This window comes from Typopeltis vanoorti, chromosome 26 (assembly GCF_054136105.1).
Source record: "Typopeltis vanoorti isolate ZY-2024b chromosome 26, IOZ_Tvanoo_1.0, whole genome shotgun sequence".
In the NCBI taxonomy this organism is placed as follows: domain Eukaryota; kingdom Metazoa; phylum Arthropoda; class Arachnida; order Uropygi; family Thelyphonidae; genus Typopeltis; species Typopeltis vanoorti.
This window is the reverse complement of record NC_143574.1, coordinates 10,304,774-10,326,494: the sequence shown is the minus strand read 5'-3', so window position 1 is coordinate 10,326,494 and position 21,721 is coordinate 10,304,774. Positions and strand designations below refer to the sequence as shown.

The 21,721-nt window shown below is 34.8% G+C and overlaps 1 protein-coding gene across 5 annotated transcripts in view; it reads right to left on the bottom strand.

Annotated features, from left to right (window-relative positions):
• Positions 1-21,721, bottom strand: part of LOC150092318 (RUN domain-containing protein 1) — a 202,118-nt gene that overhangs the window by 92,981 nt on the left and 87,416 nt on the right. For all 5 annotated transcript variants that reach the window (XM_090415044.1, XM_090415042.1, XM_090415046.1 and 2 more), the window contains exons 7-8: positions 20,387-20,477; positions 1,300-1,358 (exon numbers count right to left, since the gene is read on the bottom strand). In XM_090415044.1, coding sequence (XP_090271170.1) covers positions 1,300-1,358; positions 20,387-20,477 — 150 coding nt within the window. The remainder of the gene's footprint in view (positions 1-1,299; positions 1,359-20,386; positions 20,478-21,721) is intronic.

The window sequence follows — 21,721 nt, the reverse complement described above, 5'->3', positions numbered from 1 at the left end:
TGTTCTAGTCTGGTTAAAAGATCAGAATAATATTCCCCGGTTATTGTTTTACCTTTTTCAAGATAATTAATAAACAAAATTCCTTTAGCATCCCAAAACATTGATGCCATGACCTTTCCTGCTGATGGAACCGACTTTGTCTTCTTTGGGGCTTAACTGGCTTTTCTCAACTGTTTTAACTGCTGTTTGGATTCTGGTGTGTAATGGTGAATCCAAGTCTCATCCATAGTAATAAATTGACACACAAAATTAGTTTTATTCTTGTTATAAAGCTCCAAACACTGTTCAGAGATTTTCATGCGAGTGCGCTTTTGATCTGCAGCGATCAAATGCGGCACCCATCTTGCGCAAAGCTTTTTTATTTGCAATTCTTCATGCAAAATTTATCCTACATGTTCTTTTGAAATGGCTATAGTCTCAGCAATTTCACGCACTTTGGCTCGCTGGTCATCCAATACCATATCGAGCACTTGATCAATGATTTGTTACACTTTTTTGGATGTCGTTCACATGGATCATCTTCAATGCAGGTACAACCGAGTTCAAACTCGGCAGCCCATTTCTTAATTGTCGAAAACGAAGGCGAAGAGTGCCCATAAACTTTTATGAACTTCGAATGAATTTTTTTTTTTTGTGTTAAACCTTCTTTTACAAAGAATTTTATAACTGCAAGATACTCAATTTTATTCATTTCAAGAGATACAGACAACATCTTTGCTTCAGAGAGCTGTATAAAACAAACTATTTGATAGAATGACTTGCAATTTCACATGGATGCTTATGACAGAGGTACCAACTTAGAAAAAAAAAAAAAAATCTTGCCGATAGTGAAGTCATCTATGGTTGATTTCGAGAACCTTTCAGACTACCCTCATACAATGGCAATTTTTTTTTAGTGAAACCCAGCAAAGATATATAATTGATCAATTCATAGATCTCATTTTGAAGATAAAAATAATTCTAAATATCTTAGAAGAAAAAAGTCATGTTTTGAACTAATTATTTCATAAATTACTACGGAAAAGAAAAAGAAAGAAAAAAAGAAAAAGAAAAGAAATCTTAAACATAAGTAAATGCAAAATCACAGGATATGTGATCACATATTTTCCAATGCATAACACAAAACAGTTAAACTGAATTTCACATTACTAGCAGTTATTCATCCGTATCCAGCTGTTAGAGACCACTTGTTTGTAGAATGAAAAATCTGCACAAATATCATGACCCTTCCTCTTCCTTATCCCCTTTTTTATCATTTATTTATTTTATTTTTTTGGAAAGTGAAGTAATTCCACTCACCTTTCCGTGAACAGGACAATTACAAGTACACATTGGCTGCCCTTTAGTTGTTGCTTCACCTGTAATAAAAAAATATGTGCTTATAAGTTTAAGAATTTTGTATCATAATGGTTAAAAAAAAAAAATCATAAATAAAAAATTCATATTCATTAATAACCAACAAACAGCAAAATGTTATACCAATCATAAATTAAATAAGAATACAAAGATCAGTAAATTTCATTAAATTATTGTCTTATCTTACGAGGGTTGTATGAAAAGTTTGGTAAATTTCCAATAGACAGTCACACAATTCGTTCATTCATACCAGTCATCTTTTACATGATCCCTGGCAAAAATTTAGGCATCTGCAATGCATAGTTCTCATTTGGCAAACATTTAAAATGACCGTGTTTGCATTTTTCATAAAAATGGAGAAAAAACGAGTTTCGTGCAGTGATAAAACACTTTTATTTGAAGAAGTGGATGGCCACACAGATCAAAGCCAAGTTAGATGCAGTTCATGGGGACTCTGCACCAGTATTAAAAACTATTTATTTTTGAATAAATGAGTTTAAACGTGGTCATAAGTCCATCCAAGATGAAGCATGCTCCGGATGACTGGCTGAGGTCACTACAAAGGAAAGGTTTGACAAAATCCATTGTATTGTTATGGAAGACAGCCGAATGAAAGTGCATGAGACTGCTGAGATTATAGGCATCTCAACTGAACTGGTGACTATAGACGAAACTTGGATTCACCACTACACACCTGAGTCCAAGCAGCAATCAAAACAATGACCTGTGAAAGAGCACCGAAAAAAGCGAAGACCATTTTTTGTCAGCTGGGAAGGTGATGGCCACTGTTTTTTGGGATTCCCAAAGAATTATCACGATAGACTATTTGGAAAAGGGTAAGACAATAACAGGAGTCTATTATGCTTCATTGCTGGACCATTTAAAAGAAGAACCAAAGGAAAAAAACGGCCAAGATTGGTGCACAAAAAAGTGCTATTTCATCAAGACAATGCATCGTCTCCCCGCATCGGCCATCGCAATGGCAAAATTCCACGAATTGAGGTTAGAACTGGTTCCACATCCACCGTGTTCTACAAACTTCGCACCATGTGACTTCTTGTTCCCAAACTTAAAAATTTGGTTTGGTGGGAAAAAGTTTTCTTCGCACAAGGATGTCATCAAGGCTGTCAATGACTATTTTGTACAATTTGACAAATCCTACTTTTTAGATGGGATGAAAAAATTGGAAACTCGCTGGACCAAATGTGTAGACCTTGATGGAGACTATGTTATGAAATAAAGGTGATTTTTTTTCAAAAAAATGTGTTTAACTTATTTTTTTTTTACCAGACTTTTCAAACAACCCTCATATTTTATTAATTTATTGGTTAAGTGGATAAGAGGGTGGCTGCTGGACATATCAAGAAGTGGTAGAATCAAGACGAAAACAGTTGACTAGTGGTGTGCTGCAAGGTTCAGCGCTGGGACTATTGCTGTTTAATTTGTACATAAATGATATAACCTGAAAGGAAATATTCAGTTGTTTGCTGATGATGCGAAATTAGGTAGATAATAGTTAATCAAAGTGATGTGGAGAGCTTGCAGGACAATTTAAATAGGCTGTCAGTATGGGCAAAAGTTAATGGGTGCCAGTTTATTATTATTATTATATCACACCTTTATTGCCAAGAAATGTCAAATTATGCACTTTGGGATAAATAAATTACAAGCCATTTATCACATCGATGGCACTGTACTCCAGGAATTAGATGAAGCTAGAGATTTAGGGGAAGTGGTAGACGAAATTACAATTTAGAGGACATAATGCTAAGGTTAATCATAAGATTACTTAGTTATTAAAGAACACATTAACAAGTAGAGATAAGGAAGCTATTATTCCTCTTTATAAGGCCTTGATACTCCAAATCTGGTTTACTTTCCTCAAGTCTGGTCCCCTGGGTTTCTTGGGGATGAGGAAGCAGTGGAGAGAATTCAGAGGTGAGTGACCAAGATGGTAAGTGGCCTATGGAATGTTCCTCATGAGGATAGACTGAGGGTGTGTGGATTGCAGAAGTTCATTAGTAGGAGAAAAAAGAGGGGGATATGATAGAAACATTCATGTTGCTTAAAGGGTTTTATAGGATTGATGCAGGGGAAATATTTCAGCACTTGGCTAGAGGGACCAGAACAAGGGGTTATCCCTGGAAGGTGAATAAAAGTATGGTTAGTAAGGGTGTGAGGACAAGATTTTTTGGGAATGAGTAGAATGGGTTGCCAGAGTCAGCCGTGAGTGCTTTGTCTGTTAATGGGTTTAAGGAGAGGTATGATAGGTTATGTGGATAGATTGATTTTTCAGACTCCATGGAGGCACCTGTATAATCATCATCATCAAATTTCTGATATGTACCCTGAAGAGGTGAACAGGATATGATAGTACTACATGAAAAACTCATTACTAACTTTCTACCTACAACATTCCTCAAAATCAATCTGTTACCTGATCTATCTTCTAAGGCACTTTTCGCTGTATCGATCCACCTATATCTTGGTCTTCCTCTGGGTCTTTTTCCTGCCAACCTAGCAGAGAACACTTGTTTTGCTAATCTTTCCTCTCCCATTCTGTTTAAGTGGCTATAACACCTGAGATTAGCTCTGCTAATACATTCATGGATGCCAACAACGTAAAATTCTTTCCTAATATCCTTGTTTTTAATATGACTTGCCATCGATGCCATTTGTTCACACCCCTAATCTTTCTCGGGACTCTCATATCTGTGGTTTCTAGTCTTTGGTTAAGTGTTTTATTTCTAATGCAGCTCTCAGATTCATAAGTTAAAATTGATTTGAACACTGTTTTGTATAAAGATAAATTAGTTTTGACTAATTTCTCTCTTATTCCATATAAATTTATTCAGTTGACTTCCTACTATACCAGCTTCGTTGATTCTGTTGTCTATTTCCATATTTAATTTACCTTCTTCTTGGTTTTGCATGTTAGGCAATTGTTTGCCTTTAACGTTTTCAAGGGTTTAAAAAGTCTTCTGCCCATCTCCTCCTGGGTCATCCTCTTGATCGGTGTCCCTTTGGTTTATATTTCCAGGCAATATTTGGCCATCTGTCCTCATTCATTCTTTCTACATGGTTTTTCCAGTTCTTTCTATAGTTTGTGATGTCTTACGTTAATTATGGATAATTGTTTTCTTATTTCTTATCTTGTCTATTCTTTTATAGTCTGTGAGCAGTCTTAGGAACTTCATTTATGCAGCTTCCACTTGTCTTTTATCTTGTTCTCCCCAAGTCCATGTTTCACTGCCATATTTCAGAATTGGTTTGGCTGTTATTTTATATAGTTTTATTTGGTTTGTTCTAGATATCTGTTTATTGAAGTGTCTATTCAAAGTTCCAATGACTGCTAGGAATTTTTGCGTTTTATATGCAATGTCGATTTCTCCATTGGGGATTATGTAATTTCCTAGATATTTAAATTTGTCCACTTGTTCTATTATTGTGTTGTGGATGACTAGTTTGCATCTTTTAATTTCTTTACCTTGAAATGCTATTGATTTCATTTTATTTATTGAGAGTTTCATGTCATACTGTTCTATTGTTTTGTTCAATACGTGTAGATTTTTCTGTAATTGGTCTTCATTTTCAGCAAAAATAACTTGATCGTAAGTATACAAAAGGCTGGTTAATTAGTTATTTCCTATTTTAATTCTTAGATTTTGTTTTTCCTCCACTCTCTTTGAAATTTTTTCCATATATATATATATTGAAGAGTATTAGTGATAATCCACTTCCTTGAATGAGACCTCTATTGGTTTTAATTTTTCAGTTGTTTCATTATTAATTTTAACATAACTTTCTTCCATTATATTTGCTATTACTTTTGTGGTTTGAGGTGGAGTTTTCAATTTATTCAGTATATTGAATTCAGTAAATTTGTTTGGGTGTAAATGTGGGATCTGTGCAGGATCTTCCTTTCCTGCACAGATCCTCTCCAATAATTTCCTTGGCCCATGGTGTTAATTTATTTTTAATTATATCTAGATATATTTTATAGCTTGTATTTAATAAGGATATTCCTCCGTAGTTTCTGCAATCCTTTCTGTTTCTTTTTGAATATGTTTATGACTATTGCTCTCTTCCATTCTTGGGGGAAGTTTCCTTCTTCCCATATTCTCTTTAGGAATTTAATTAATCATAATTGAAATGATTTAGGGCTGTATTTGTATAGTTCTGAATTTATTCCATCTTCTACTAGAGTTTTCCTACTTTTTAGTTTTTCCAATATTTTCTTTAGATCATTTAACTGTATTGGTTCTTCATTTGTTTCTTGACTTATTACTTGTTTTATTTCAATTTGATTATTATTGCTTAGAAGCTGTGTGTAGTATTTGGTCCATTCTTTTGTGGAGGGCCTTCTAATTGTAGATTATCCTTTGTTTCTTGAGTCATTTTTTTTTATGATTTTATAGCTCTTTAGTTGAGGTTTCAGGTTCTGAGTCCTTTCCTTTTTCTTCGCAGTTTTGTTCCTATGGCTTCGTATGCTACTTGTTTTACTATTTGTTTAATGTTTTGCCATTCATTTTCTATTTGAATCTTCATTTATTTTCTTTGTATGATTTGTAAGTCTTTTTTTGATACAGTTCTCTGATACTATCTTGCTGTAACAGTTCCATCTTAAATTGCTCCTGCTTTTGTTTTTTTGTTCTTGTATTGTTTCTATTTCTCTAGTTTGAGATCTTAATAGTACTGATTAATAAATAATGGTCTGAGTTAATACTCCATCCTCTGTATACTCTGCAATTTCTTACCATCTTCTTTAGTTTTTCACCCACTATTATCCCGCAATGTAAGCAGATGTTTGTGAAAACATGGGTGGTGATGGACAATAGATGGCATTGGTGTAGATGATGATGATGTGTTGGTGGATGACAGATTGAGTGGTGGAGACAGAGTTGTAGAGTAGGTGCCCTCTCTCGATGAGTCTTGGACTCCCAGGAGGTGTCAAATAATAATTAATAAATAATTAATTATAGTCAATGATGCTTTTATATCCTCTGACTTCCCATGTATATTTATATATATCTTTATGTTTGCAAAGCTGTTGGTAATTTTCAAACTATTATAAGCTACAAATCCCATGAGTTCTCTTCCATTGTTATTTATGGCGTTTTCTCCTTAATTACCTTTTAAATCTTTAAATGTATTTGATCCAATTCTAGCATTGAAATCGCCTGCAATGATTAAGTAATCTTGTTTATTTGTGTTCTGAAATATGTTTTGGAGGAATTCTTCTGTTTCAGATCTTTTTCCTTCTTTGGGTGCATATATTCCTATGATTGTAATAAATTTCTTATTTAAGTCTAGCCGTTATTATAATTTCAGAGATCCAGTTTCCATTTATTGCTGATCATGATGGTTATATCTGCAGCTGCTCGTTTTTCATTGGGTACTCCACTGTATATTAAACTGTAGTCCTGAAGTTCTGTAGAGCCTTTTGATTTTTTCTTTGTTTCTGAAATTACTACAATTTCTATTTTCATTTCTGCTAGGACTTTTTATATTTCTTCAATCTTGTGATTGATGTCTCTTATGTTTATTGTTCCGATCCGTTTTTTCCAATTCCATTTAATTATCTGTTTGGGCTGTCCGGTTTTTATTCTAATTCTCAACTTTGACTTACAACTCAAATAATTGATATAATGCCCCATTAACAACATAGAACTCTAACATTTTGAATAGCTTTTCTCTTAGCACCATGTCATATGCCTTTTGCAGGTCTACCAAACTTAAATACAGATCTTTATTATATTTCCATGATTTCTCAATTATTTGTAGTAAAGTGCAAATCTGATCCTGACAACCTCTATCTGGCATGATTCCAGCTTGTTCTTCAAGCTTCCCTTTCACAATCCTTCTCAACCGTTTCTCCAAGTATACTTGCATAAATTTTACTAGGAACACTCAGTAGGGAAATACCTTTATAATTCTCACATTGTTTTATTTCCCTTTTTATATATAATTCTCACATTCAGTTTTATTTCCCTTTTTATATATAGGTACTATAAGAACTCTACTCTATCATCTGGAATTCATCCCTTGTCCAGGCTTTCTGTACTATGCAGTGTAGCCATTGTAAGACTTATATCTCCATACTTGAGCATTTCTGGTCAAATATCATCCACTTCAACTGTCTTTCCACATTTCAGGTTTTTGCTGGCTTTTTCTACTTCAAGTATGGGTATGTATTCCTTATTGCATGCCTGCGGAGTGTGTTTTACTACTGTGCTGTCACTGATTGTTCTGTTTAGCAATTTTTGCCACCTTCTTGATATTTATTTTCTATGTTCTTGCCAAAGTCCTCCCATGACTTTTGTTTAGATAGTTTTACACAGTGTTTAGCTTTCTTACATTTGTCTCTGTACTCTCTAAGAGCACAAGCTGACTTATTTGCCAGGAACTTTTGATATGCTTTCTTCTTTTCATTCACTGCCTTTTTAACTTCATGTGTCCACCATGGAGTTCTAATTTTTTTATCCTTGCAGACAACCTTACCAATTGCCTCTCTGAATGAATCAATGTTTTCTACAGGATTTGCCAATGAATCTCCAAGGTTTGGTTCCTGTTCTTAAACTCTTTCACTTTTTCTTGAATAAAGTTTATGTATTTTAGTATACAGTTCGCATCTGAGAGCTGCTCAACTTTTATTCACTTTAAAACTTTCTTACATGTTCTTCTTTTCATTATGAAATTCAATTTTATCCTGCTCAAGACTAAATGGTGATCACTTCCAATTTCAAATCCTCTATACCCTCTAGTGTCCAGCACCAGTGAGAAAACATCACTATCAACAATAAAATAGTCAATGAGACTTTTCTTATTCCTTGACTCTTCTCTCCATGTGAATTTGTGTACATTTTTATGTTGGAACATTGTGTTAGTAATAACCAGTCCATGCCCTGAGCAGAAATCGAACAGGTATTTGCCATTATTAGCTTTTCTCATTTCTCCAAATTTTCTCAAAATATTTTTGTATATCTGACAATCATTTTCTACTTTCTACTCTGCTATTTAGATCCCCAACAAGGACCAACTTTTCCTTTTTCATTGTGTCAGTTGCTTTCTCTAAAGCCTCAAAAAATTCTTCACCTTAGTAGAACCTTCTGTGGGATCATAGGCACAAACAAGTCTCATTGTCCAGTTCCCCATTCTGATATCTGCCCACATCACTCTACTTGATACTGCTTGCCATTCAAGAAGATTAGCCTCGTGTTTAATGTTGATTACTATGGCTACTTCTTCTTTTCCTTGATTGTCATTGCCTGAATATAACATTTTGTATTTATTGCTCAGAAAAATTTCATCAGATTTTGTCTTTTATGTTTCAGTTCACCTCTATTATGTTGATCTGGTACTTATCCAATTCCTCACCTAGTTCCATTTCTTTGCGATTCAGGCTTCTTATGTTGATAGTGCTGATTTTGAACTCTGGTGATGTTGAGTTGAAGTGAGCTGAAGAACTTGAGTATATAAATGTGCGGGGCAAGTTTATGGATGAAAAGATTTAAAAACAGATGTTGGAAGATTTTCCACTTGGTTATACTATAAATTAAAGATACCAAGAAATGATATACTTGGTTTAGTCCTTTATCCAAGTGTAAGCAAACAAAGTTTGAGTCTGAAGTATAATCAGGAATGGGGGTAACTTGTATATAGAAGCTACGTTTGTTTGCTTATACTTGGATAAAGGACTAACCAAGTATATAATTTCTTGGTATCTTTAATTTATAGTATAACCAAGTGGAAAAACTTCCAATAACTATCTCTAATCCAGAGTATTTTAATAATAAAGTGCGACACCTATTGGCAACTCCTATATGAAAAATATGACTTTGGCATTACTTCAACCTTGGTATTCAACCATATATTCAACCTAGATCTGGCTCCCACTGATGAGACTTCAATAAAGATTGAAGACCGGAAAATAGGGCCACTTTCCTTTTCTTCTAAAGCTATAGTAAAACCATAATCTTTCCTGCTCAGTTGTATATAATAAATATTACAGACATCACAGAAGCTGAAGGAAAGTAATTATTAAGCAATTAAGTAAACTTCTGCAATTTTTTTGGTTCAGCCAATACCAGGAAGTTAAAAAGGAATTTCTTCAACTATCAAAGAAGCATGGAGGATTTGGACTTCCAGTCTTAAAATTCTGCTTTTTAAGCAATACAGCTTCTAAAATCGATAAAATATTGCAGACTGATCACACGTGCAGACCTTCTCCGGTACTACTTGGGTTTTAAGATGAAACCCATCTTTCCCTATTTGGAGTTAATGATTATACAGTTCCAAAAGCTGAGATTGTTCCTGAATATTACAGCACTCTGTGCTTAACTCTAAGACTGCTAAAACACTGGAATTGACATTCTTTCCATTAAAAAAAGTAAAATTTGGTATAAAGAAATCTTTAATTTTTTTCGCCATGAAGTTCCACAGTTAGACACGGATAACAATATCTTGAAGTTATATCTTGAATAACTTGAAGTTACAAGAATATCCTAATAGGGGGGATCTTACTTGGAGAATTGCATATGGCTGCCTTCCAGTCAATGCCATCAAATGGAGGTACTTGAACATCAAAGATCCAATCTGTGACATCTGTTACTGATTGGAAACAGTAGAACAAACATTCTACAGCTGCCCTCTTGCCCTGCGTATTTGGAACAGATTATGTAATGTGTTGGGTATTCCATTACTTACAACAGAATAGTTTTTTTTTTTATAATACCTACCACCTGTCAGCAATGGGAAGAGGATTTTGATTTTTATAATTAATAAATTAAAATACCATTTATGGAAAGTTAGAAAGGAACATGGATTTGAAAACCAGCAATATGACATCCAAATGCTTTAAAATATTATACTATGGAAATTTTATTGTTCAAGTCAGACAATTTTTGTATTTAGAAAGAAGCACTCTAGGAGATATCAAATTTATCACCACATGGTGTAGACCACCCACATTATGCCATATTCACCAGGGAGAGATAAAAATCTGTCTATTCTTGCAATCGAGAGTTTTTTTAAACAGTTCCATTCTTTTAATTCAATGTGGTCTTATAGTCAATTGCAGGGATGACTGGAGAGTAGTCCCAGGCAGAGAAGCCCAACTTAAGGCAGTTAACCCAGATGGGGCTAACCACCTGGGTATCAGTTATCTTTGCGCTTTAGTTTCAATTGGTCTTTTGGTTGTTCATCTATATGAGATTGGTAAAAAAGGAAAACTGATAGCCTTTGGCTATATGATGATATAAAACAGCTGAGGCCTTTTCTCTATCTCTAATGCTATCTATCTATCTTTCTTTCTCCTAATACTATCAGGCTCTATTGAACCCTTATACTAACTACTCTAGGCCTATGATGAGCAACCCTTTACTTTTTCAACTCAATAAAGATCGAAACCAGTCTGGGTAATGATCCTTCCCATAGCATTATACATACCTATAAGGTTATGTGCTTTGCATTATGGGATACTAAGGCAAGTGATGTGAAGTCATTAGCTTCTAAAGGGTGTCCCAAAATTCACGCAAGATTTAAATTTAGCACCATTTGTGTGGTAAAGTGTTGCCAACGAGAAAAAAAGACAGCGTGACAGCTGACAGTTCAGGGTTATTAAAAATGGAGCGCTACACGAAAGAACAATGCATTTTCATTGTTGAGCAATAATTTAAAAATAATGAAGGTTTGGCAGCTATAGTTCGCAATTTTCGTACAAAATATGGTCGGAATAGTGATTTAACTTCAACTGTGAAAAGATTAATTAAAAAATTCATGGAAACTGGATTAATTAGTGATCTTATACACTCTGGCCGTCCTTCAACAAGTCATTCAACAGAAAACATCAAAGCAGTTCGTGAGAGCATTGCTAAGAGTCCAGGAACATCAATTCGGCACCGTGGTCTTGAATTGGGCATTTCGAGAAGCTCTCTACAGTGTATTCTCATGGAAGATTTGCATCTTTATGCTTACAAAGTTCAATTGACTCAAGAACTGAAGCCTACTGACCACACACAGTGAAGAGAGTTCGTTGAATGGATTATGGAACAACAACAAGCGGATGCTTATTTTTCAAACAAAATCATCTTCAGCGATGAGGCTCATTTTCATCTTGATGGCTTCGTTAATCGACAAAATTGTCGCATTTGGGGTTCAGAAAATCCACGAGTGATTGTTGAGAAACAAATGCATCTACAACGTGTCACTGTTTGGTGTGCGGATTTTAGGCTGGAAGCATCATCGGTCCATTCTTCTTCGAAAATGCGGCTGGTAAGGCAATAACAGTTAATGGTGCTCACTATCACTACATGATAATCCAGTTTTTTGTGCCTAAATTGCAAGATATGGATGTGGACGACGTGGTTTCAACAAGACAGTGCCACATGCCATACAGCCCGAGAAACAATTCAATTACTGCATGAGTCATTTCCTGGTCGTGTAATTTCCCGTTTTGGTGATCAGAATTGGCCGCCCAGATCATGTGACTTAACGGTGTTGGACTTTTTTCTTTGGGTTTTTTTGAAGTCTAAGGTTTATACCAACAAGCCCACGACCACCCACGCCTTGAAGGAGGAAATTGAGAACTGTATCAACAAAATTCAGCCACATTTATGCAAAACGGTCATGGAAAATTTCGACAAAAGAGTGCATATGTGCCAGCAAAGCCGTGGAGGCCATTTACCCGATATGCTATTCCACGCATAACCCTATACTGTATACTTTACGAATCAATAAGAAATTACAATTTTTAATTAAAAACCTGTGTTTTCTATCAAAATTACTTCTTGCATGAATTTTGGGACACCCTGTATATACCAGTTGCTCCAGTCCTGATTATACTTCAGGTGCAAACTGTTTGCTTACACTTGGATAAAGGACTAAACCAAGTATATAATATCTTGGTATCTTTAATTAAAAACAGATGGTTTTCATTCGAATGTACATGAAGCCAGGTGTCTTGAGAAAGTATTGTTCAGTGAGAGTTAAGAAATTCTGAGTCATTCCTCTCTCCAAAAGCTACAGCATTTGAGGAGAGGAATGCAGGTGAGTGGATGAAGGCATCCTAGAGGTGAGTGAGTGTTCACCCATTTCACTCCTACTCTATTTACTCGCTTAATCCTTGGTATGCAGTTATACACTGCTTTTGTCACATACTGCCTTGTGAGTTTCCAATGCATTATCAAACAACTTTTCTGCTCAGCTCATCGACCCAATGTACTGATGCTAACCGACTACAGAGCTTCCTATAATCACCTACTTTATACTTCCACATATATTCATTTTTGGCATCAACCAAAAATTTTTCTTGTGTTCATGAGGTGTTGAGCAGTATCAACACCTCATTAACAAGTATATATCTTGAAGTATTCACCAAATTCAAAACATTAAAGCGTCTAGTTGCTTCATTCATATGCTGCTTAAGATATTTATATCTCACAAACTCGCTCTCCTTGTTCCCATATACTATCTTCTTCTTCCATTCTATATTCCTGTAATTAAAGTCTCCCATCAGGATCACCTTCTTTTTACATGCCCAACAAATTTGCCTAAACATTTCACAGTCAGTATTCTCTGCATTCCCTGACATATAACAGCGTCCTATCAGATATACTAACATGTTTATTTCAACTTCACACCACACAGATTCAAAATCTGTGCATGCAGTATCAACTTCCACACTTTGTGGATACAATTCCTCTGCAATCATTAATAGCACTCCCCCCCACCTCTTTTCACATTTCTATTCTTCCGGAAAATTTTATATTCTTCCATTTCTATCCCCGCCATCACATCCTCCTTAGACAACCAAGTTTCACTTATTATCTTTGGGCATACTAATTCGATCAATGCAACAAATTCATCTCTCTTGTTTCGAATACTCCTTACATTTGTGTACAAATATAACAATTCCTCTGCCTTTGAGGCCATTCTACCAGCACCAACATTCTTTATTCTAGCTGCTATATCACACCTCTCTCTCTTTGCTCTGACCATGCCTGTTTTCCTGATCCTGACTCTGATTTCTATTCCTACCTGTCTCATCCTCACCTTTATGCATTCTATCATCTTGTGTTGCGGTAACCACATCTTCGATCTCATATCCATCTTCCTCCTGTCATACAATCCATAAATTCTGCTCCTCTGAAGAATCTTTAAACCAGGAATTAGAAGTTATCAAAAATACAGCCATCCTAAATGGATATAATCCCAAAACAACTCAAAAAATCATCAGTCACTTCTGCATACATCAAACCAGACAGGAAGAAGTGCATAGGATTCCCATACCTTACGTTAAAGGCATCTCAAAACGTCTTTCTAAAATTATGAAGAAATACAATTTTGCCACTACTTACAAACCTATCAACCAAATTTACAACTTATTACCTTCTCCTAAGGACAAATTCTCACCTTTGATGTTACCTGGTATTTATGAGATTCCATGCTCATGCAAATTATCTTACTTTGGACAGACAGGTAGGTCTGTTCAGAAGCGCATCTCGGAACATCAAGACCACATTCGTCTTCTTTAACCGCAGAAATCTGGCCTCTCTCAACACGGAATTGAAAATCCAAACCATAGGATCCATTGTTTAAAGGCTAAACTTTTACATAGATTTTTATTTAAACCTGAACGTTTATACAAAGAAAGTTCTGAAGCCCTACTACACAGACCAAACCTAAACCGCAACGACGTTCTTACTATTCCTAAAGTATGGGAAATTATCATACAAAATTGTGTTAAATAATTAATTTTTTTTTTTTGTACTATTTTAGCACATTATGCACGTTTTCATGAGATTCTATTGTAATCATGCCCGAACTGTATGTTATTCCTAATTTTGTTTAAATACTGTACTGATGATGTCCTAAGATACTTAGGATGAAATATTTACAATTAAATAATTTTCACTGTGGTTTATACGTATGTTTCTTCTAATTAATCCATTTAGTTGTGCTATTCTGCTGTAGTAATGATCAGAGTCCACTCTGATCATTACTACATTAATTTCTTGACTCTGTGCCTGCTCAGAAAACAATAGCCTTTCCAAATGTCCAATACCAAATCCATCGAAATGCAATCCATCAACTTTAAACCATTGAAACTTTCTTCAAATTCACTCCACAGATTTACAAATTGAACATCCTTTTCCTCACACAACTTAGCCATCTTACTATTCATTATCTCTGCTCTCCTTCTCAATCCGCTGTTGTCATATCTGGGCTACATGCCTATGACTTGACCAACAACACTATTTTTCTTTACCTTCCACAACGACTTCAAGTTTCTATCAACATTCTTTTTTCCCCAACTAATTCATTCATTTTGATGTCCAGTCTTTCCTTTTCTGCAACGCATATGATCCTGTGCATTGATGCCTCTTCAGTTTTCTGATCAACTGTTTTATTTTTAACCTCAATTCTCAGATCCATAAGCTAAAATTGGATTGAAAACTTACAGCTAGTAATATGAGATGGAAGAAATAATTAATTTCTTCCATTTCATATAAATTAATTCAACAAACTCTCCACCATTCCAATCTTTCTAAATTTTGCTGTCTATTTTCATATTTAATTTGCTATCTTCACTAAATATTGTGCCTAAATAGGTTTAATGTCACATTAATAATGTAATCCATAGAGATAACTGAATAAGAATGGATATAGTGTTCACTCTTGTTTTAAGCCTGATTTTACAGCAAACTGTTTATGTAACTCTGCAACTGTAACTGCTGAATTAAAACTCTATTTTTGTTTAAGACTATATATATAGCTAATTATATATTTGATTTTATCATTTATCCAAGTGTAAGCAAACAAAATTTGCGCCTGAAGTACTTTCAGGACTGGGACAACTAGTAATATATAGTTCTATATAATATAGCTATAACTATATATATAACTCTATATAATGTTCTGTTTACATGATATTATTGTAGCTTTTTGAGCATCTTTTTCTCTTGATACCATATGCTATGCCTTTTCCTGAGGTACAAAACTTATATTCTCATGACTTCTCAACTCTCTTTTCTGAAAGTGAAAATCTAATCCTGACAATTCCTATTTGGCTGATCCAAGCCTGTCCTTACAAAGTTTATTTTCATGATTTTTCTTATCCTTTTCTAAAGTATGCTTGCATGAATCTTACTAGAACACTTACTAGAATTCTCAGATTTAGTTTTAATTCCCAATTTACAGGCGAATAATATGAGACCTCTACTCCAATTATTTGGAATTCAACCTTGTGAGCAGACCTACAAAAATTATGCAGTGTAGCACTTTAAAACGTTTGTATTTCCATAATTTAGCATTTCTGGTTAAATATCTACTCCAGCTGCCTTTCTATATTTCAGGTTTCTGAGGGGGTTTTCTACATCAACTACTGATGTGTACTCTTACTGAATTCCCCTTAAATGTTTTCTGGAATGTTCTATCACTTCATTTAACAACCTTTCAATTTGACACTCCAGGTTTCATAATATCTTTATTTTCATTTGTTATGTAAGCTATTTCCTCTAATGACTCCAAACATTCATCATTTCTTCCTTTTGATGTCTGCCCATCGCTCTGGTTAAAGCTAGCTGACATTCAAGAGATATCAGTGTTCCTTCCTTTCTTTAACCACTGATAATCTCTTGAATGTCAGCTAGTTTCAACTGGTAGTGGTGTTACCCAAATAAAGAAAACAAACACAAGTAAGAAAATCAAAAGAGTATATATGTAATAGAATAAAACTTGACACCATTTTTAATTTTTATATCTTCCATATTCTTACCTTTCCATGCGATTGTGAATATAATATGATTACATAAGCTTTAAAATGTTTTTTATTTTGTCTACAAAAATTCATTTCAACAAGTAAGAATATTTCAATAAGGATTTATCTAGGATTTCCTAGGAAAAAATAAGGATTTCTGTTCAAAACATGTAGTAATTAGCATGTTTAAAGATATGACGAAAAATTCTTTTAACAATAAAATATGAAACTGAAAATTATTTGGCCTTTATTATTTTTAAATATATGAATGCAGTAAATAATAAAAATGAAATACAACTGACTCTCACTCTCACTAAAATATTGCCGGCCTGGTTAGCTGGGTGGTTAGCGTATCTGCTCTCCAGCCAAAAGGCAGCGGGATTGAATCCCACCATAGGCATGGATGCTTGCGATTGCCTGTGAAAATACTAGTGGTGGTCAGCAGTAGATGGCATTGGTGTAGTCGTGGTTTGTTGTAGTTAATGGATTGAGTGGTGGAGATAGAGTTGTAGAGTAGGTGCCCTCAATGAGTCTGGACTCCCTGGAGGTGTCACGTATTTTTTTTTTTTTTTTAAACATTAACATTTTATTTATCATCTTACAGAGCATTTACATATATACACATATTTACATATATTATTTTTACAGTGAATTTCATACAAATTTTTCAGTTTTTTGTATTCTAAAATGCATTAATAATAGTTACTATGGATGGCAATTTATAGTTTGCAATTGGATAAGGTTACATTTTTTTAACAGCATTTATAGTATAACAGTGAGTTATATACAGGGGGTTTCAAAAAGAATGACCCGAATTCAAATAATTATATTTAATAATGAAAATGTGGTACAGTTACAAAATAAATTACCAAGTATGAAGTAAGGCCTATAGTTTCACTCACCACAATCAAATGCTTAATGTCCCCTCCACCTGCTGCACGGGCAACGTTAAGCCAATAGCTGAATTCATCCTAAACACGTCTGAGAGTGTCTTCTGTCACAGGATTTACTGCAGCCATGATTCTGGTTCTGAGCTCATCCAAGTCAGCGGGTAATGGAGGAACATAAACACAGTCTTTTATATCCCCATAAAAAGAAATCACATGATGTGATGTCTAGAGATCTTGGAGGCCAAGAGTGTAGTGCCAAGTCATGGGGTCCCGTGCGTCCAATCCAATGCTGAGGCAATGTTTTGTTTAGAAACCAACGAACTTGGAGGTTCCAATGTGGCAGTGCTCCATCTTGCTGAAAAATGTAATCTTCAGATTCTTCATTCAGCTGTGGAAGTAGCCAGTCCTGCAGCATTTCAAGATAGGAGTTTCCCATAACAGTGTTTTCCTCCAAAAAGAAAGGGCCATAAACCTTTCTAACATTTCTGTTAGAAAGGTTTATGGCCCTTTATTAAGTTTAAAAATAAAATTTTTGTGAATCATGTTCATGTTGTACAATTTCATGTGGATTCTCAAGTCCCCATATGCGATCACTGGGGCACAAAACTTTACCGCTTAGATGAAAGGTTGCTTCATCACTAAAAATCAACCTTTGTAGGAAGGTGTCGTCCTCCATGTCCTCTAACAGATTAGCACAAAAATCTGTTCTTTTTTTTTTTTTTTTGTCACCTACACAAAGAGCTTGCACCAGATGCAATCTGTATGACTTCATAAGCAAACGTTGTCATAACACACGCCAAACAGTCACATGAGAGATGGTAAGTTCTCGGCTAGCACGGCGAGTGGACTTGCGCAGGCTTCGCTAAAAAGCCTCTTGAATTCGTTGCACATTCCCCTCTGAGGTGCGTGGTCATCCAGGACTCTTTCCCTTACATAAACACCCTGCTTCTTGAAATTGTTGATACCAATGACAAATGTTTTTGTCCAGTGGTGGATCAATTCCATATGTCGTCTAAACGCATGCTGCACTGTAATCACGGACTGTCTTACTAAATTCGAGAACACAAAATGCCTTCTGTTGACTAGACGCCATCTTCTCATTAACTAAGCATAGCAGCTATTTGGGTGCTAGTAGTGGCATCTAGCAGTCACCATATTAAACTCTGGGCCAAGGCCGTTCACATGGTACAAGTCGCATTCATTTATGGTTCGTGGTTGGAGAGATATACAATTTTCAAATCGGGACATTGTTTTTGAAACACTGTATATTTTACAATTTTTTGCTTTTTAATGTTTTTAACCACTGTAACTACAGCACTTCAATGTAATAAATAATTTTTTTTCCCTTTCTGTTGATCTCAGTTGAGATGTACTGTCTCAGCTTGCATCCTCGAAGCTTTTTAATAAGCTTATCTGAGGATGACACCAGTTAGATATATGTATTTTTTTTTTTTTTTTTTTTTTATTGATTTGATTGCTGTGTTGGAAGTAGGCTGATGTTTGGAAAGTCAAATGAATGATCTGAAAGGTCTAATCAAAGTGAAATTGCCGGTATGTTCTGGTGTTATTGAATCTGTCTTGGTGGTTCACATTCATTTTTATTGTGGACTTCTTTTTGAACTAATTAGGAGACATTTTTTTTCTTTCCTTTTTTTCACTGTGGCAGCCTTTCTATCTCTTCTGGGCTTTTAATTTGTATCAGTTTTGAAGTTTGTGACTTTCTCAAGAATATCTTGGCATCTTTGATCCACAAAAATTGGCAATTTTTTTCTGTTTTTGCTTGGTACAACAGATTTTGGTTGAATGGTGTTAAATATTCAGATAGGAAGATTGGTGTGTTGTCTTGCAATGGGTTTAAGTCCTTGGCAACTGGTTTTTTCTGTCTGCTGGCTTTTATGAGATTGTCTCTTGTGGACTTGCTTGTAAGATGAACTATGACTGGTGCAGGTCTTGGCAAGCCTTGTTTTTTGCTCTTCCTAGGGATCCGATTTACAGTCTGAATGCCATTAAGCTGTAGGGGATGTCAATTGCATGGCCTAATTTTAAAACTACGTCTCTGAGGTTTTCTGTTAGTGCAGTTTCAGGAAGACCATTTATGATAAGACCTTCTTTATGTTGTTGCTGATTTAAACGTTCATATTGTAGTTTTAGAGAATGAAGTTCTTGACGGAGTTCGGATGTTTCTTTCATCAAATTGTGTTCCCTTTCATTTAGTGCGTTAATGCTGATTTTGATGTCTTTACCGTTTGCAACACTTCTATCACTGCTAAATTATTATGTTTGACCAAATCTTCATATGCGCTAGATTTTTTTGATATTTGTTCGTTCTGTTTGTCGAAGAATTCTTCCGCAAGATCTACTAAGCTGCTGGCTTTTACAGTCTCTAGACCATTTTCTATTAGTATATTTAAAGAGCTAAAATTATAGGTCTCACCTGCATTTTTTTGTCTGTTCAGTTTTTCATCTGATTTTGCCTCCAGTGTAATCAGCTGGGTCATAGGTGGCTGCCTTAGGTGCATTTCTTTGTTTCTTCTGCAGATTACACACTTCCATTCCTTGCGTATTGCATTGGTTTTATGTTGCCAGGTTGTTTCTGAAAAGCCAGCACATTTTAAGCATAGAATCCTACTGCATTTTGTACAGGTTATTTGATTTCTGTCGGACGATAAATCCTCCAGGTATTTGATACACTTCATGACTTACCTTTCTTCTCTTGAGCAATTGTGGCATGATTGTAAAGATGGCGACGTCCTTTGTTCTTCGCTCGTTGTTGACAGTGGTCCTCTGTTCACTTTTCAACACTTCAAAATTTGGTTTCTTCTTAGCCAATTTCGGTGAATTTTATATCACTGTCTTCAGCGTGACTGGTAGAGTTACTTGGGAACACTTTCAAATTAAAAACAGGAGTTGGAACCACTTTAAAATTATAATAAACGGGGCAACGATATCACTGTGTGCCTGTTCGTATGCCTACACAGCACCCGCTAATAATAATAATAATAAAGAACATGTAAGGAATGCAGGAATAATTAGTTATGTAGATAGTTTGCTATAGTGAATTTTCTTTTGGATCACACCTATGGCACTTTGGTCAGGATTTTTTTGAGTAGTTTGTTATAGTGAGTAAGTTTGTTTTAATGTAAGTTTGTTATCTGCTGTAGTGAGAGTGAACTAAAAATGCAGAAAGATAGCCAAGTGTATATTTCATGTATTTAAAACAGAAAAATTCAAGGTCAATTGAAAAATATTTAGTTACAGCTATGCTGTATTATGTAAATTATTCAATATTTATAACAAACTTAAACCTAACAATAAAATAAAAGTTTTTGAAAATATATGGGATCTTTCAAAAACACTAAAGATGCATGAAAAATATCTGTACCTTGAAGAAATTCAATAAACCTTTCTAAGTCTGTGATCTGTGTCTTCAACTGACTCACAAGTTGCTCCTTCATTCTTACAGGATTCACCAACTGTTACAGGATAAAGAATTAAAATTGTAAACAAGAAGGTTAGTATGTTAAAGCAGTAAAGTAACGTTGCAGAGTGTTAGAGAAAAGTGTCAACAACCTCAGCCAAAAACCAATACAGTGGGTGTGTGCATACCAAGCCGTCCACATTACAGTGATTTTTTTTGGAACATATTAAAATAAAAAGTCAAATCCTGCTTGATCATGATTTTCCATGGTATGTGAAAAATATTTTTTTCCATTTCAAGTGCTGAAATCTGATACTGCATCTCAGGTGACAAGTACATACTTGGAATCAAGTACTGAACTCTCAAGATACTATGAATGACATTCAATAGAATGCGCATCAAATAAATTTTGTCAAGCACACCAAATTTTGCTTTTTTTTTTTGCATATTTATGTATTAGTTTATTTTCCTAGTTATTTAGAGAGAAAAATCAAATAAATTTGTCTTATCTTATGCCCAGATAAGAAGATATATTATGCATGCAGCACTACAGTGAAAAACAATAAAACACTGTAGTCACACATCAAGGGGCTACATTCTCAAGTATGTACAAACATGAATGTTTTGGGATTTTAGAATGTGAACAATTTTTACTAAAATTTAATTTTAATGATTTATTATAATTTTATGGATTCGTGAAATGCTTTAAAATGCAGCCACAAAAATGGAAAAGTGATCTGTTTTAAACAAAAGCAAAAAGTATGCATCTAAAAATTTAAATACTGAATATTAAGTTTTGTATCACTAAATATCTGAAAGATATATGGTGGTTTTGCACATTGATTTAACATTTTTCATTTAAACTTTTCTTGTAATTTTTTTTAAAATTGAAATAAAGAGACAGTTGTCTGATTATTAATTATCTTGTTTATTATTATTACGATACAGTATCTCCATGGAATCCGGAGACTCACCATGGGAGATCCAAATCAATCATTACACACATACACAACCTACCATACCTCTCCATAAAGTCATTCACCATCAGAGAAATCACAACTAATTCTGGCAATCCATTCCACTCTCCATGCAAAAAATCTGGTCTGCACAACCCTACTAACCACACTCTTACACAACTTCTACAGATGGACCCAGGTTCTCTATTTGTCATGTCTCCACTTTTCTGCCTATTAACTAAACTTTGTAACCCACAAAACTTCAATATGTCTTCATAGGGAACATTCCATAGACCTGTCACCAGCTCATGTCACTCGTCTCTGAATCTTCTCTACCACCTCC